This window comes from Pristis pectinata, chromosome 5 (assembly GCF_009764475.1).
Source record: "Pristis pectinata isolate sPriPec2 chromosome 5, sPriPec2.1.pri, whole genome shotgun sequence".
Taxonomy (NCBI): domain Eukaryota; kingdom Metazoa; phylum Chordata; class Chondrichthyes; order Rhinopristiformes; family Pristidae; genus Pristis; species Pristis pectinata.
This window is the reverse complement of record NC_067409.1, coordinates 61045746-61064290: the sequence shown is the minus strand read 5'-3', so window position 1 is coordinate 61064290 and position 18545 is coordinate 61045746. Positions and strand designations below refer to the sequence as shown.

The 18545-nt window shown below is 39.6% G+C and overlaps 1 protein-coding gene across 1 annotated transcript in view; it reads left to right on the top strand.

Annotated features, from left to right (window-relative positions):
* vwde (von Willebrand factor D and EGF domains) overlaps window positions 1-18545 on the top strand; it is a 151329-nt gene that overhangs the window by 101094 nt on the left and 31690 nt on the right. The window contains exons 18-21 of the mRNA XM_052016930.1: window positions 1748-1967; window positions 5248-5391; window positions 5489-5707; window positions 7882-8040. Coding sequence (XP_051872890.1) covers window positions 1748-1967; window positions 5248-5391; window positions 5489-5707; window positions 7882-8040 — 742 coding nt within the window. The remainder of the gene's footprint in view (window positions 1-1747; window positions 1968-5247; window positions 5392-5488; window positions 5708-7881; window positions 8041-18545) is intronic.

The window sequence follows — 18545 nt, the reverse complement described above, 5'->3', positions numbered from 1 at the left end:
AACTTTTTTTTTAAGTAATGATACATTTGCAATTATTTAAAGCAATCAGATACTTGCAAACAGTTAGATAGGCTTGACTGTAGGCGAGGCTTTGCCTTCTGACAATTGGGGTTTTCTAGGAACAGTGCCTCAGTGGTACATTACCTCAGGCTCAGTCATAGCTGATTCTTGCTCCAGCTCACTGGACACTTGCTGAGTATGGTGGCTTCACTCATTTTGACTGCTTGCATCTGGCCCTGCTAAATGCAGATGGTGGGGACTACAGGTGGCAACCAGGCAACAGGCTGATTCCAGCCCAATCCACACCATTGATATTACGTAAGACAACCAACAGTTCATGGTGTGTTTACACATTTAAATGTGTTTATGTTTTAATATCCTATCCTGCAGAACTATTTATCCATGAAATAATTAATAATTTTAAGCCAGTAATAATTTATCAAAATTTTGACTATACTAAAACTCTTGGATATATTCCTTGAGCAAAATAATTATAATATGGGTTAAAAACTCTATTTTAGTAGGACTTAAAACCCATGGTTTAAATTCAGATAATGTTTGTGTTTATATAGAATGTATCTTTTGGATGTGGGTTATAACTTGAGTGGCAAAGCAATCATTAAAGAGGTTAAATGCAATGAGCTACTCAAAGCATTTTAAGCTGGGAGTTGTAAATCACTGGAATTCTCTACCACAGAGGGCTGTGAATGTTCAGTCATTGGATATATTAATAAGTTGACTTGAATCACAGGATGGGATGTTTTTGGGTGGCGGTACAGTGGACGGGCCAGATAGCTTATTGCCTTTTTTTATTTTCTTTTAAACTTGACTCCTAAAAAGGTTTTACCCTAACAAGTTGTTAGAGAACTCTTTGGGGAAATTTCAAGATTGTTGTTCTTTCCCCAGTGACAGAAACCACAACTACTTACCAATAAGTTTCTATTTGTAACACAAGACGGAAATAGGATTAATCTTCCTGAGAACATTCCTAGTTTGAAGCCCATTTTTCAGTCAGACTTTTTTCTACATTAATGTCACTGTGAATTCTTCCACATTAACTAGTTACCTATTAAGTGTGTTATTAGCAGGACTATCTACCCACCCCAAAATCCAAACATTCAGAAGACCAATTTCTGTAATCATAAAGTGACATTTTTGTTTTCCACATATATCTGGTTATTTTGTTTAATAATGTGTAATTAATAAAAGGAATAAAACAACTGACCATTAACGGAAAATTAAATTTCTATGTATGTATTTGCACTGATGGTATTTTCTTCAATGTACAAGTTTTGAAATTAAAATGTTATTCAAATAATAATAAAGTAATGTTAATGTGAGAATAAAAGTCATATCTTTGGGAATGGCCAGGCAGTTGAATTATATGCCTCAATCACCAGGATCAATTTTTATGATGTTTTCTAACACCTACCTCCCTCTTTCCCCTCTTGTTACCCCGTTCAAAATGGAATTACAAATTAACTTTTTATATTGTAAACTTGTGTTTTCATTCACAATAGAAATTAAATTATAAACTTGATAAATTGTGATTATACACATGGAAGTTTCCATTATAACTGTGAACAAAATAATTCATAATGCAATGCAAAAAGTAGGACAGAATTGCGCAATGCACCCCAGTTCAGTCATGTCCTCTAACCATTTTACTTGAGAACTTTGAGATGTATGCAATGCCGCATATATACTTCATCATTTTGTGAAATGTAATATTCTGTTTTCTGAATAGGTCACTATAAAGCCATGCAACTGCTTGAATGGAGGTTCCTGTGTTACAAATATCAACTTCCCTCCAGGGAGTGGAGAGTACATGTGTATGTGCTCCGTGGGTTTTGAAGGAAGTTTCTGTGAAGTAAATATTGATGACTGCAAATCCAATCCATGTGGGTTTGGAAACTGTGTGGATGAAGTCAATAGTTATTCATGTAAATGTCAAGAAGGCTTTCAAGGTGAATAGTTTATATGCACTGCTATAACCACAGAAGGTTTATATTTCAGTGTTTGATTTCCTCAGCTTCTAATTATCCACAAACCAATAACTTCCAACATTCAATAGAGTTTTGTGGAGTGAGGTAGCGTGGGTGGATGTGGTTTAGTGTACAGAGCATAATAAAGCTTGCTGGCTTTTCATCGCTCCAAAGCCTATTTCAGTCAATCAGGAGGTCACCCAAGCACTGATAAATTTATTGATGGTATTTACGCCTGAAAGATAAAAAGGGGAACAAAGGGAGACAGGAAAGCAAACACAAATAGCCAGGCGTAGGAAGAAAGAGCAAGGTTACCTTTTCTCCCCCTCTATTTCTTTCATTTGTTTATTCTGGCCTGCTTATCTTGTCAAAATAGGCTCAGACTGTACAACATCACCCAAACTTCACAGCATTAGGAAAATGTCACACAGACAAAGGAGCCCAACTGTCCATTCAGTTTCACCCCATTATAAACATTCACTTTGTTCCACCCATTGCCCTCCTCCACCTTCTCTGCCACTTAGACTAACTTGCTTTTTAAAAATCTGCAGAGAGAAACTAAGAAGGTCATTAGGAAAGCAAAGATGAGTTACGAAAGGAAGCTGGCGGACAACATTCGGAAGGATTCTAAGAGTTTTTTTAAATACATAAGGAATAAAAGAGAGACACGGGTTGACATAGGACCAATTGATAACGGTGCAGGAGGTATTATAATGGATGATAGTGAGATGGCAAGGGAATTGAATGAATATTTTGCATCGGTCTTCACCGTGGAGGACATAAGCAATGTGCCCATTAGTCAGGAGTCTCACGAATTGGAGCTGAGTTCAATTGAGATTAATAGGGAGAAGGTGCTTGGAAAACTAAAGGGGCTTAAGGCTGATAAGTCTCCCGGACTGGATGAGGTGCATCCCCGGGTTCTGAAGGAGGTGGCTGTGGAGATAGCGGAGGCGTTGGCGATTATTTTTCAGGAATCGATAGATTCTGGCATGGTTCCGGAGGACTGGAGGGTAGCGAATGTAGTTCCGTTGTATAAGAAAGGTGGGAGGCAGCACAAAGGCAATTACAGACCTATTAGTCTGACGTCAGTGGTGGGAAAATTATTGGAGTCTATCCTCAAGGAGGAGGTTACCGAATACCTAGAGGCGCAAGGCAAGATAGGACCTAGTCAACATGGTTTTGTGAAGGGGAGGTCCTGTCTGACCAACCTATTGGAGTTTTTTGAAGAAATCACAGGTAGGGTGGATAAGGGAGAGGCGGTAGATGTTGTGTATTTAGACTTTCAAAAGGCCTTCGATAAGGTGCCTCACAAGAGACTGATTAATAAGATGAGAGGTCATGGAATTATGGGCAGGGTAGCAAAATGGGTGGAGAATTGGCTGGTTGGCAGGAAGCAAAGGGTGGAAATAAAAGGATCTCGTTCTGGTTGGTTACCGGTTACTAGTGGTGTGCCGCAAGGGTCGGTGTTGGGGCCTCTCCTTTTTACCTTGTACATCAATGATTTGGATGATGGAATAAATGGTTGTGTGGCTAAGTTTGCGGATGACACCAAGATAAGTGGAGGAGTAGGGAGCATAGAGGAAATAGAAAGAATGCAGAGGGACCTAGACAGTTTAGGAGAATGGGCAAGGAAATGGCAGATGAGATTCAATGTTGAGAAATGTGCAGTTGTACACTTTGGAAGTAGAAATAAGCGGGTAGATTATTATCTAGAAGGAGAGAAGATTGATAGTGCGGTAGTACAAAGGGACTTGGGGGTACTCATACAAGATACCTTAAAAGTTAACCACCAGGTTGGATCGGTGGTTAAGAAAGCGAATGCTATGTTGGCATTCATCTCGAGAGGTATAGTGTATAAAAGTAAGGAAGTGTTGATGAGGCTCTACGGGGCGCTAGTGAGGCCTCATTTGGAATACTGTGCGCAGTTTTGGGCCCCGCATCTTAGGAAGGATGTGCTGACGTTGGAGAGGGTTCAGAGGAGATTTACGAGAATGATTCCAGGAATGAAAGGGCTTAAGTATGATGAGCGTTTGTCGGCTCTTGGACTGTACTCGCTGGAGTACAGAAGGATGAGAGGGGACCTCGTAGCGACATTTAAAATGTTGACAGGTAAGGATAGAGTAGATGTGGCTAGGCTGTTTCCCTTGGTGGGCGTGTCCAGGACCAGAGGGCACAATCTTAGAATTAGAGGGTACAGTTTCAAGACAGAGATGAGGAGAAGTTTCTTTACCCAGAGGGTGGTGAAATTGTGGAACTCCTTGCCATGCACAGCAGTGGAGGCCAGATCAGTGGGGGTATTCAAGGAGGAGATAGACAGATATCTAAATAGTCAGGGTATCAAGGGATATGGGGATAAGGCTGGCAAATGGGATTAGAATAGTTTTTTTTTTCTCTCTTTTTTTCCCACCCCATTTCTTTTTCCCTTTTCCTTGGAGCAGACTCGATGGGCCGAATGGCCTGCTTCTGCTCCCTTATCTTGTGATCTTGTGATCTTTCTCCCTTTCTCAGTTCTAAAGATTTTCAGCTTGAAATGTTAACTGTTTCTCTTTGCACAAATGCTGCCTAACCTGCTGAGTTTTTTTCCAGCATTTCCTGTTTTTATTTCTCTAACAGAAAACCTGATGCACATTTTCAGAAACTGTTGTGATATTTGTGAATCAACTGAGGCAACTATAAATACCTTGCACTATCTACAAAAGGGCACACTTTAATTACCACAATATTTTCATTCCTGCAATGAGAATACCTGTCACCTCTGCATGAACCTCCTATTTAAATGGGCAACACTGCCAAATATTATTTCGCTTATTGGAATTTCCCTTAACTGAAGTATTGCCATCCAAGAAAGGAGACTTTTTGATTGGAAGCAGGGTATCACTTAACATCCCCACATATGAGTATCCAACAACTCTGCTCAAAATGAACTTTAAATCAGAATTGAATTAAATTCAAGGATGCTGCCACTTATGGTATAATAGGCTGCTAATAATCACTGTTAACCACAAATGGGTGATGGTCACACTGAGTTCCTTGAAGATTCCCAAGATCTATGTAACTCTGCTGCATTGGGGAATGAATGGCTTTTGGAGAAACTTGGGGAGAGGTGGTGAAAGATAATGAGAGACAATATAATCTGTGTTAAATGTCATTACAGATAGTTAAATATTTCATCTGTTGTATTTTGAGGACTATGATTCTATATAATTGTGAAAATTAGGTTTGTGATTTTTATTTCACTACTACTCCCCTCCTCTGTTTCTAGGTCCCAACTGTCAAGAGGATATCGATGAGTGTGAAGCAAACCTGTGCTTTCCAACAGTGTCCTGCTATAATACATTTGGTTCCTATAGGTGTGGTTCATGTCCACCAGAAATGGATGGGGATGGAAATGTGTGCACACTGAAATGTATGTAATTTTTTGATTGTGTGTGCAAGTCAACATTATATCTTCATAAACAGACACTTATCAGTGAGTCAATTACTGCTCTTATCCTTGGTTCTAGATGAAAGTAGAATTACTGATGATGATTCCACAACTGTTGGAGTAACTGAGATCTTCGATGGAGAGTATGCTCTTGAGGATGAAGATGTTGCTGTGAAAGAAGGGGAGTTACAAAAGGTGGATGTTGAAGATCATGTTCCTGACATAAATGAGATCACAGATACAATAATACAAACAGATGAGGATCAGCAAAGTTCCATCATCACCAGCTCTGGCCCTGGCAAGTAATAATCCAACTAATATTATTAATAATGAAGATAATTGCCAATTATGAAGCTGAAATTAAGCAAGGTAATTCAAGAAGTTGTAGAAATTGTTGCCAATAGTTTTGTATTGTACAGAACTTTCCGTGTCTGAAAGGAAAATTGGCTGACATGTCTGACATTAATACAGGAAGCCAATTTTCCAAAAATAAAACTAACAGAGTCCATGGAAGCAGGTGCAATAATCGCTAGGATGCTCCCACCTCAAGAAAACATGCTCCTTGTTTGGCCAGTCCTTCCCATTCACCTGCCTATAATATCATGATGTCATTGCATCCTCACCCCAGCAGGGTGCCACCTGTTATGTGCTAATTTTTCTGGAAGGATGAGTGCATTGCCCCACAGGGTTGTGTATATATGATGCCTCTTGTTTGGAGATCAGTGAAACATGTTGAATTATGAGTAGAGAAGCATGCCAGAGTGTGTGGAGATTGTGAATATCAGTGTTTCATTCAATGGAAATTGAAAATTATGATACGACTCCAGTAGTGGTGTGTTTATTATAATGTATTCGACTCTTACTTTAACCAGTTGTATCAAATCATTGCATCATAGGTGCTGTCTCCTTGGTTGAGGGATCTTTGTCATTGATAGCAATCGCTTCCTGTATACATCACATGGTCGGCCCCTGAGGGCCCCTTCTGACCTCTGATACAGGTTGTCTCTACTCCTGTGTTTCCTCTACTTGGACGTCTTATGAATAGCTGAGAACCTGGGGTTCTCTCTCCAACTCGAGGATACCTGAGAAACAAGGAAAGATACCTGAGCTTTGGTGCTTGGAGGACCATTTTCAAGTCAGAGCAAAAGACAATGGGCCAAAATGGTTGTTGGCATTCCTGCATCACACACTGGCACAGATGCATGGAAGCTGCTGATCGTGCAGTGATGTCAATCTGTCACTACCTCCGACAGTTGAAGTGCTGACTTATCATTTATTGTTTCTCTGAAACAATATTTTGAAGGACACAGATCCAGCGCAAGAAAGAGACCCTTGTGAGTTTGCAAATATAGGGATCAGTTGACGAAATTGCAGCCCCCATTTTGTGTCTCAGTACCTTTCCACTTCTAGTTGCTGTTCTCTCCCACCAAACATCATGCTAGAAATCAGGTGGTAGCCATTTTGCATATATGTAGGGAAATATAGAATCATACAGCAATCAGCCCATCTTATTGGTAGTCAGAGAGGCATTCATTTGACAAAAAGTTGACATTTGTTTTAGTTCAGTAGCTTAGGATTTGGACTCTTCAAGACTTACAATATTTGATCATGTTGCTATTCTAAGCACTGCTTTATTTTGCTCTATGCTCAAGTCTTCCCTACCCTCTAAGATGATACTATATACCCTTCAAAATTGTCAATCTGAGCCCAGAAATTTCCTATGAACTGTCAAAAGGATTTGTCAGCCAAAAAATGGCTTGTGTTCCTCCAAGCTCTATTCAGCACATGGTGCACACAGCCCATTGGCTATCCTCACAATTATCACTCCACACAAAGATCAGCTATACAATTTTCCACACCCTCAATCTATAGAGGAGCAAACATGGAAGATCAAATTGGTGTTTCTCATTCCAGATGTATTGCTCTAATTTTGTCATTGAAGCGTGTGGCTAAGTATTTATCTTGGGCATGACATTTCCATTGCCAGTAGCAAGATACATTTTATCTGAAATCAAATATAAAGTCTGATATAAAATGAACACAAATACCCTAATCAAATTTCTACCCATGGTGTTTGCTAATTTCATAGTACTACTTGTTACTCTTCCTATTTACTCAATTGTTTTTAATAATGTTTTAACACATGGCTCTTCTTGAGGAGCACGTGTGTTACCCCAAAGTATAGATATACTCCTTCCAGATTCTAAATTTGACATGAAATCAGCCTAATAAATTGGGATTTTGCCAAAAGCTGGATATAAGCATAACTATTTTGGGCCACAGTTGAATTAGAATATTTAATTTTGGAATTACTTTTCTACAGGATAGTGATGTTATTTGCTCACAGATTCATACCTTCTGTATGTGTGTTAGTCCAAACTAAGTGCAGTAATCATTTGCTAAATTTTAAATCTTTTGTCCCTGAGGCTTTTTAGTTGTAGCTGATTTTAACATTTTACTTTTTCTTTTCAGTTCATGTTCCTACCTTCAGTAGAGGATGTGCCAGTAAGCCTTGTTTTGCTGGGGTACAGTGCTATGACCACATACTACCAGAGGTTGGATACACATGTGGCCGCTGCCCACCTGGATTTCATGGCAATGGCCATTTGTGCACCAGAACTGATTTTTCTGGTAAGATTTTACATTAATGAAATGGTTACTGTGACTACAGGCAGACTACATTAGCTGTGCCCCCATTTAATAATAATTTCCTATAGTTTTATTATGCTGACTGTGATAAAGAACCAAGGTCTGCACAAAGATGAGCAATATATTTCACTTATAGCATTTCTAAAGTGACTAAAAGGGGCAGGTGTAGTAGTGTAGTGGGTATTACAGCACCAGTGACCCAGGTTCAATTCTGGCTGCTTTCTGTAAGGAGTTTGTACGTTCTCCCCGGATGTCTGCGTGGGTTTCCTCTGGGTGCTGTAGTTTCCTCCCACATTCCAAAGACGTACAGATTAGGAAGTTGTGGGCATGCTATGTTGGCACCGGAAGCGTGGTGACACTTGCGGGCTTCCCTCAAAACACTCGACACTAAAGATGCATTTCACTGTGTGTTTCGATATTTATGTGACTAATAAATGTATCTTAAAATTTTATATTTTTAAAGGTTTCAATAACTAATTAGAAGGTTCCAGTTTCATCTAAATTGCAGCAACATAATAAAACATTGTAATGAGCCACAGCCCTGCTAAATGGTTCAGGGTCACTGTGCCATTGAGGTGGTGAATAAAAGTGCAGTTATGGCTGTGCTGCTCCAGCAGTTATGCCCAGCATAGCATCCTAGGGCCTAACTGTTCCATTCTGTGGACATCAAAATCCCCAAAAGAATCCAGAAAGCTCAGAAGGCTGTTGCCCTCTGATTAAAACTGCATATTGGCCCGTTGGAGAAAGTTTCACATTTTAATTTCTTGTTCTTCATAGTAGGGGACTTTGACCATCCACCCTTGCTGCTACAGCAAAATATCCCAATTTCCTGCTAATTTTTTTTCTTGTTGCACATATGGGTGATCTGGACTTGTGATTAAACTGCTGGATCCCAGATCTGGAACCGACTGTTCTTTCCAATTGGCTGTTGCAATTTTGACCTAATAAATAACTTACTGAAACTAAAGTTTAAAAATCCAGGAAGTTAATAAGGGTATTGAGCCCATCAAGTCTGCACTATTTTATTAGCCATGGTAACTCTCTTCTTACAAGTTTGTTTGCAGTAATACACAGAACTGAACAATTAATTTAGATAGAATTCAAATCCTACCATGCTGGTTTGTGAATTTGAGTTCATTTCTTTTATCTGAAAATTAAAAAAAATACCATTATCAAAAAAACTGACCATGATGGTATTGGATTGTCATCTAAAATGCAAATAGTCCAATAACCTGCCCTTGCCCAGTCTGAGCTTTTTTACAGTGATACAACAGTTAATGCTTAATTCATTGATTAGAATGTGGAAGTGTATCAATTTTGAGGATTTGGACATTGGCGAGACTGGCATTTGTTTCTTGTGAAACCCACTTAAAATCTATTTTTAAAGAAGATTGTATTTTCCTTAATCCATAAAATGTTGTATGGGCCAATAGTACAGCCAAGTAGAGTGGAGATGATTTGAAAAACTGCCATGGCAATCAAGCTATGTAACCGCACTAGAGTAAGTAAGATTGATTTTTTGCACATAACTTATATTTATTATTTTCTGACTGCATTTTTTTCTGGGGAAGTTACCCTGCTTTTATGGGAAAAGTTGCTGCACTTTCTATTTCCTCTGTTCTTTCAGCGGACACTGTTTTCTTGAGTAAATTGATTCTGTTGTTCAGTAGACTGTTGCGAATTATTTGCTTCATCCCACTTCCACGTCATTGGCTGACACAGTATTGTCAAAACTTTCCCTGCAACCCAAAATACTCAAGACTTCCAAAGTTAATATTCATCTTCCTTTTAAATTCCTACATTGATTTTGCATCTACTGCTCTCTCAATCACAGGAGCATTCCATGCTATCTGTTGTGTGAAGATTTTCTTCCTGAATGTGATTTTAGGGATATTTCCATGATTCACCTCTTGTATGCAGCGAACCTATTGAAATTAAGATTTCAGATAAGAGATTGAAGAACATCCAGTCTCAAAGATGACTATTTCTCTTTTTTTTTATATTTCCATTTTTTTACAACACAGTAGACTGCTATTCAGCCCATCATGCCTATGCTGGCTCTTAGACCATTCCCATTAGTCCCTTTCCCCTACATTTTCCAGTAATCTATTCTCACATGACTATCAACTCCACCCAATTATTTTATCATTCACCTACACCTGGGATAATTTAGAGCAGGCATTTAACCTACAACTGCACCTTTGGGATAATGGCAGGAAACTAGAACACCTGGAGGAAATGCGTGCAGAAACAGGGAGAACCTGAGGTCATGATAGAAATCAGGTCAATGGAGTTGTGCAGCAAGAGCACTGCTGCTACACCACTGTACTGTTCAATAATTAATGTACTTCTGCATTGAAAAAAATGTAACTGCTATGAGAAGTACCATGAACACTGAAAAGATTACACGCTATACACGCTGACCAAAACCATTTTCTTTCAAATATAAAAATGTTGCAGAGGGGAACAAAATCCCTGATGGTTTGCGCTGTTATGATTAAACCACAGCTTTGGATTATTCTTTCCTAGGAAAATAGTTTCGTTCCTTGATGGGAATGTAATTGCATGACCTGGCTTGCGCACTGTGTATGGTTCAAATCAATTGGCAGAGACAAATGATTTTTTTTTGACATAGAGAACTACAAGCTCAGAAATAACAGAGGCCCAGCACTTTCATTGGCGAAGCAGTGTTTATATAACCCATCAAAGACTTTGGGATGAAATTGGCCTTCAGCAATAATGAAAATGGCCCATCATATTTATTTGCATTTGGTTTATTTTCATTTTCTTCGGTATACAGACACTAGTAAATACATTTCAGAAGCTTTTTTGTGTCAAAATATCTTCATTGAGTAATTCACTAGTGTACACCAATTAAACATTCAACTTAATTTTGTAACTAATTTCTAGTGATTGGTCTAAGGCCTACACAACCTTATTAAACATGCTTATTTTTGCTGAACTTATAATATTAATACAGCTGTAAATTATAAAAGTGAACAAGGTTTTCATTCTTAGACATCTGAAGGAATAATTTTTAAGGGAAAAGGTAAAAAGAACAAATACATAGTATTAAACTACCTGATTTGATTATCAGTCATTATCTTTGAGCTTTTAATATATCCTATAAGCATATCATCTTTCCTTATGAAGGATGTCATTTTGGCTCATCAAGTCTATACTGTTTTACAAAGCAATCTAATTCCCCACTAATTTTGTCTGTAACCTATTCTCCCCACATTGCCATCAATTTCCCCCAGATTCTATCACTCACACAATAGGAATAATTTAGATTGGCCAATTAACCTATATGCCTTTGAAATGTGAAAGCAAACCAGAGCACCCAGAGGAAACACACGCAGTGACAGGGATAACATGCAAACTCCACATAGACAACAGTATTGAACACAGGTCTCTGGTGCTGTGAGGCAGCAGCTCTGCTAGTGGTGTCACTGAACCACCCTTAGTCATTCAATAGCTAAGTTCACAGGTGGCAATACTCCTATATTCTGCAGTGTTCTTGCTGACAATCATCTAGGGATGAAATTTTCAGAAATTAAAGGTTTCTCCTGGCAACTACTTTGAGGAACGTAAGATGAAATCAAAGGGAACAGCTTTCTAAGCTTCCAGTGCAGCAACTTGGAGTTTCTTTGCACAAGATGATGTTTGAACTTCCACTGCAGAACATCATCACCCCATTCAGCCATGTCATATTGCATGGTGGTGTTCAGCATTTTTTGCAAACTACCATGGCTGCCCTGAAAGTCATTCATTCATGAGACTCAAATCAATGTATAAAAAAGGCAAGTATCTCCTCTTTGGAAGGGATGGCCTTTAGGCTTTGTGAATCCGTGGGCCAAACTAGAACTCATTTCCTCCATCTGGCTTGTCCAAGCTTTTGGGCACATGCCATACATCTGGTGAGTTGCATCTGTCAGCATGCTACTGAAGATTGATGAAATCCTCATTTAATTCTGCTGCAGTAAAACCTACATGTTACCTTAGCCACAGGATAGATGGTACTTGTGATATCCTTTCTGTTGGCTGCTGTCTGTCCACTTATTCCTTGTCTAGGCTACACAAATGATCCCATTTCCGTCCTTGTTCTAAGTTACCTTTGGTATCAGTCCTACTTTGCTCTCCACCTCTGAGTTGTTCTGAGGGATGGGTGCAGTAGCTTAGCAAGGTGTTTCTTGCTTCTGGGACTTGGGCTAAGATAAATTCAGGATGAGTTGGGAATAAAGAAAGAAAGGGGAGTAGCTGCACACCTCAAGGTAAAAATGTCCAGTGTTCTGCCTGTGGATGTGACACCCTGCCATTTCCATCTCTTTTGCCACCTCTCTTCTGGGTATACCTTGACGGGACCGGCAATGTGCAGCCTTGGACTAGGAGAGATAAAAAGGTAATTTTGAGCAGGCACAAGACATGGGGACAAATATTGACCTGTATTGATTTGGGTTGTCAATTGGGAGTTGTGTTTGTACGTATTTGATGCTATACATGGCTGAATAGCTTTGAATTGTATCTGGGGTGTGATGGTTCTTGTGGAGATTGGTAAGTAGGGTAGATTGTGTGACTGTAGAGTCAGGTGTTGATGCAGTGGTTTGACATTGTAATGCTGGGAATGCTGCAGTTAATTTTATGTACTCATGACAAAGGTTCTAACTTCGATCACTTATGTCTGATTATTATTTTTAGTGGAACTTGAGCCCCGTTCTGGGAGCACTTCACCCAGTTTTGACCTCCTCATTCTACATCTGTGACATTTCCAGCCTTTGTGGCTTCCTTTCCTTCGCCCCCACCTCCCCACAGGAATACAGAAAGTCCTTCCTCCGTTATGGAATCTGCAATCCTATGAACTCTGCTTTCCATTCTCTGAACCAACCTAATACATTTGTATGTGGAGGTTCTCATGGAAGCCTGCTACTAGGTCAGCACTTTGAGTCCTAAATCTGATTTTTGTAGTGGTTCCAAGTAAATAAATTACTTGTGGATGCTCGTTTTCACCTGTCAGTCACATGTTAATAAGACCTGATCTTCAGATGGCTCAGATCCAGGAAGTGCTCAGATGAAGGTTAAAAAGGTGTTAGTTACTTGACTATTGTACCATGCAAGTTCTCAAAAGAGATTTTCAACAAATTTTAGTAGCTCTTTCAAAGAAGCAGCAGAAGAACCAATGGGTCAAATGTTTCCCTGTATTCAATGATTATTCGGATAGCCAATTAAATCATGTTTGTAATAGTGCTGCTTAAGCAGCAATGTAGCCCTTGCCTGTATAAAGTCAGAACTATGAACTAGCTGATGCACGAATGAAGCATAATACAGTCAGCTAGAGAAAGATACAATTTGTTAATGTTGCTGTTAAAGTGGTAATGGCAGGTGTAATACAGCAGATCAAATGCCAATAGTGGACATTCCCTATGAAGCATTGTATTCCTGAAGCCTGGAAGGTTATAACTGACTCAGTCAACACAATGCTGTTGCATACTGATATCAAGATGATAACTGTAGGATAAAGATAATGTAACCTCCCAATTTGCAAATTATTTCAAATTCTGTACATGCGGATTAAAAATGAGCAGTAGGGGTAACTGGATAATATTGTGTTTAAGTACCGGTCTTCCACTATCAAGTTCAAGTTCTGCCCAGCTTGATGCGATTCAGATCTCTTTTGACTGTGTAAGTGTGTAAATAGTAACTCACCTGGCATTGTGGCTTGCAGTGTATTACTACTGAAGCTAGCAAAGTGATGGAAATTGATTTTGAGCCATGCATGATGACTAGAGTTAGGATTTTATCATGGAAAATTTAGACCTAAATCACAGAGCAGTCACAGTGTATTCAATCAGAAGCACATAGAAACTGACCAAGGGAAAATAAAGCCACAGGAAGCAGTACAAGTACACGTATGAAGATAAATACTCAAATATAAGTGTGGATATATGTGGCTGAACTGAATATAAGAACTGACTAGATAAGGGTTTTTAGGAAATATGTTCCTCTTTTTAAAACTATAAAACAAGTTTAAAAAAAATTGTCCCCCAGCATCAAGTGGGACAACATATGACAACCAAATTAGTTAAACATCTGTAAATGCTGAATTAAAACATTTTTCTCTTAAGTCACAAGAATTCATCAAAAATCAAGAAGAGTGGCAAAAATTGCTGTATCCGTTAACTTTGGAGACAAATTACAAACTCTGGCATTCTCTATTGTGTACTGAACACAATATGATGTAATCTCATTCATTGTGTATCCAATGTATCTTGAGCGTTAATGCAAGTACTAAGCCCACTACACAGCCTTCCAATGCTAGTCATTAATGGTGAGACCCTGGAAAATGTGGAAAATCTCAAGAGCCACCTCTTGGAGAAGGCAGATATCAGTAATGAGATTCTTCACTGTCTTCTATGCACCAGCACGGCCCTCGGTTGATTGATAAAAAAGGTATGAGAAGACCAGGCACAAAACTTATGGTACACCAGGTGGCAGTGATCCCCATTTCTGAGACCTGGACTGCCTACAGTAGGCATCTCAAGGCACTGGAAAAATACAGCAACCTATTTCAGCAAAATCCCCCAAATTCACTTGAAGGATAAGCAAAATAATGTTAGTGTCCTCAACTAGGCCAACATCCCTAACAGACAGGCCCCAGTTCCACTCAGTCAGCTACTTTGGGCAGACTACATCGTTTGCACTCCTGACACAGACATTCTATTTCTGAGTTCTGTCATTATAGAGCTATACAGCATGAAACAGACCCCTCAGCCCAACTCTTCCATGCAGACCAAGTTGCCTACTTGAGCTAGTCCTATTTGCCTGCATTTGGCCCATATCCCTATGAACCTTTTCTATGCATGTATCTGTCCAAAATGGCTTTTAAACATTGTAATTGTACTCATCTCTACCACTTCCTCTGGCAACTTGTTCAATATACCCACCACCTTCTGTGTGGGAAAAGTTGCCCCTCAGGTCGCCTTTAAATCTTTCCCTTCTCACCTTAAACCTATGCTGTCTAGTTTTAGACTCTCCTATCCCTGGGAAAAAAACCCAACCATTCACCTCACCTATGCCCTTCATAATTTATATACCTCTCAGCCTCCTATACTCCAGAGGAAACTTTCCTAACCTATCCAGTCTTTCCTTATAACTCAAGCCGTCCTGTCCTCGTAACATTCACATGAATCTGTCCTGCACCCTTAACAGCTTAACGACATCCTTCCTATAGTTAGGCGACCAGAACTGTACACAATACTCCATCGTTCTGGCCAACGTCTTGTACAGCTATAACGTGACGTCTCAACACTTGTACTCAGTGCTCTGACCAATGAAGGCAAGCATGCCAAAAACATTCTTCGCTACCTTGTCTACCTGTGTCGCCACTTTCAGGGAACTATGGACTTGCACCCCAGGTCTCTCTGTTATACAACACTGTCCAGGGACCTGCCATTTACTGTGTAAATCCTGTTCTGGTTTAACTTGCCAAAGTGCAACGCTTCGCACTTATCTGAGTTAAATTCCATCTGCCATTCCTTGGCCCAGTTTCCCAGTTGATCTCGATCCTGTTGTAATCTTGGATAACCTTCACTGTCCACTATGCCACCAATTTTGTTGTCATTCACAAACTTGCTAACCATGCCAACTATATTCTCATCCAAATCATTAATATAGATGATGAACAACAGTGCTGCTGTTCTGATCCCTGTGGCACACCACTGGTCACAGTCCTCCAATCTGAAAAACAACTCCCCACTCCCACCCTTTGACTCCTACCACCAAACCAATTTTGTGTCCAGTTGGCTAGCTTGCTCTGCATCCCATGTGATCTAACCTTCCGGACCAGCCTACCATGTGGGACCTTGTCAAAGGCTTTGCTAAAGTCCATGTAGACAAGTCAAAATATTTCTTCCTTTAAAAACAAAAGATATTTTCTAACTGTTCTAAATATTGGGGAAGCTCTGCCCAGTTACCAATGGTTTTACCATGACTACTAAGCATTTTCTGAAGTTCAGTGCTTAAGCCAGCAGTGATATCCACCATGCAGCCTGACTTCCATAGACTTCCAGGCTCTCAGAGTGGGAAGTCTGTCTGCTGAGCCTGGGCCAGGTTAAACCTAGTGTAAGTACCTAAGTCCCATCAAAATCCGTAGGAAGGAAAGGATGCTAGGGGAATCAATGAGAACATTTCATATGATTTTAATTTGGTTAGTTTTAGTGCATTTAACTGTTTCAGGGTGTGAATTTGTAAACATTGTAATTTTATTTAAAAAATTAATAATCTTGTAATATTATATTCAAGTTTACTACTTCCCAGGCAATTTTTAAATATTTGTAACTGTCAAAGATGAATAAAGGCATTCAATTTCAGTGGCAACTTTGACAGCTGGAACCTCAGCTTCTTCCAAAACCATTGTGGATTCAGGTGGCCACTTGCACTGGAATAGACCCTGCAGTGCGATATACTGCACCTGGACAGGCTTTGCACTGCGCTGCATCCAGAGACGGCCCTGCCCTTCTCTGCCTTGCGATGAATGGTACTGCATTGGCTGAAGCCTTGCACTACACTTCATGTCACTGTGCTGAGACAAGTCCTGCAGTGCACTGCACTGGGAAAGGTCCTGCCCCTGTGCTGAGCCAGCCAATATGTTAGGATTTGGATTCCCAGAAGACTGCTTTGGATTAAGCTGGAAGAAACAATGTGGTTCAAGAGCAGGTGGCTGGTGATCAGTTTAGCAGTTGATCTACCCGAATATTACCAATTTAACTGTTGTGTCATACGAAGGAAGATTTGATGTTAGAAAGACAGAATTCCATAAAAAGGTTATAGCACAGAAGGAAACAATGTAGCCCAACAAGTCAAAACTGGCTCTATGCAGGACTAATCTGACCAGAGCCACATCCCTGCTTTCTCCCCACAGATGTATAAATATTTTCAAGTATCTGTCCAACTCCCTTCCAGAATATCACAATTGAATGTGCCGACACAACAATCCCCGGTAGTCAATCTCAAACCCTAATCATTTGTGCTTAAAAAAAAAAGGAAGCTTTCTCTGAAGTTTCTTCTTGTCATTCACCTTCATTCTTGGCCTCTTTGTCAATAGAACAGTTTGCTTTCTGCCCTCTGCAGACTCTTCTTAATTTTAAAAATCTCTATTAGATCCTCTTTCGACCTCATCTCTTCCAAGGAGCTTTCTCCAGTCTGAATAAGTAACTGAAATCCCTCATCACTGGCATAATCCTAGTAAATCTCTTCTGCATCCTTTCTAACCCTTTTACATCTTTCCTGAAGTCTGGTGCCCAGAAATGGATACAATACTGCAGTTGTGGCCAAACCAGTGTTTTGTAAAGGTCCATCAGTCATCCTTGTTTTTGTACTCTGTTTCTAGTTATAAACACTGGATCCTATACGCTGCTTTAACCACTATCCCCACAGGACTCTATTGCAGAAAAATGATATTTTGGAAAGTAAATATAAATTAGAGGGACAATTCTAAAAGGAATAAAGTTCATTGACAGGGTGGTGAATGAGCAGCCACATGACAATGTTTTCTTGAAGTCTTTTACTGTCCTTCTTAATTCACTATACTTCCATGTTTTGTGTTATCTGCAGATCTGGAAAATTGTACCCTGTACACCTGAATTCAATTATTAATAATGTACAGCAAAACTCTGATGATCCGACACACTCGGCACTTTGGTGGTACTGGGCTGGCAGATTGTCTGGACTATTAGATGTTATTCCTATTAATACTCCAATAAACATTAACTTATTTTTAGATGTTACACAATAGTATATTTTCCAATGAACCCGTTGAGGTTAAAGGGAGCATGGGAAAAAGAGCCTGGTAAATTTAAATGGAGCATGGGAAAGGAGGCAAAGGCGAGTTAAACGAGAGCACGGGAAATGGGGGCCCAATGAGTCAGATGCCAAAACCTTGGGATTTCTAAACAATTGGATAGCAGATTATGGGAATTTTGCTGTATAAAGAAAACTAATGGTCCTGGTAGCAACTCCTGGTAACTCCACTGTGCACTTCCTTCAGTTTGAGAAACAACCCTTCTCTGCTAACATCTTCCCATCACTCAGCCAATTTTCTATCTATCTTGCTGAGGCTGATTTTCATTATAGCTGAACATTAGATGTGCAGTGCTAGGCTGATGTAAGCTTAATATCAATGAATAAAGCATAGGTATTGCAAGTTCTGTTCATTGATACCTGAAAATTGCATTGGCATCTTTAAAGGAGCCTGATCTATATACTGTTGTAGGCATTTATCTAAAACAATGAAGTGTTCTAGTTTTCAATTTTAAGGGTCAGCAATCTCAGCACCACAATTTTCACATAATACTCAGGGTCTGTTTCAACTGACTGATACTACATTGACACCATCATTGAAAATCAGTCACATTTTTTCCTCTTAATTGTATAATCACTGGAGTTTATTTACAAGATTAGCGAAGCACTCAATTAGTGTTTTCTTTGACTGG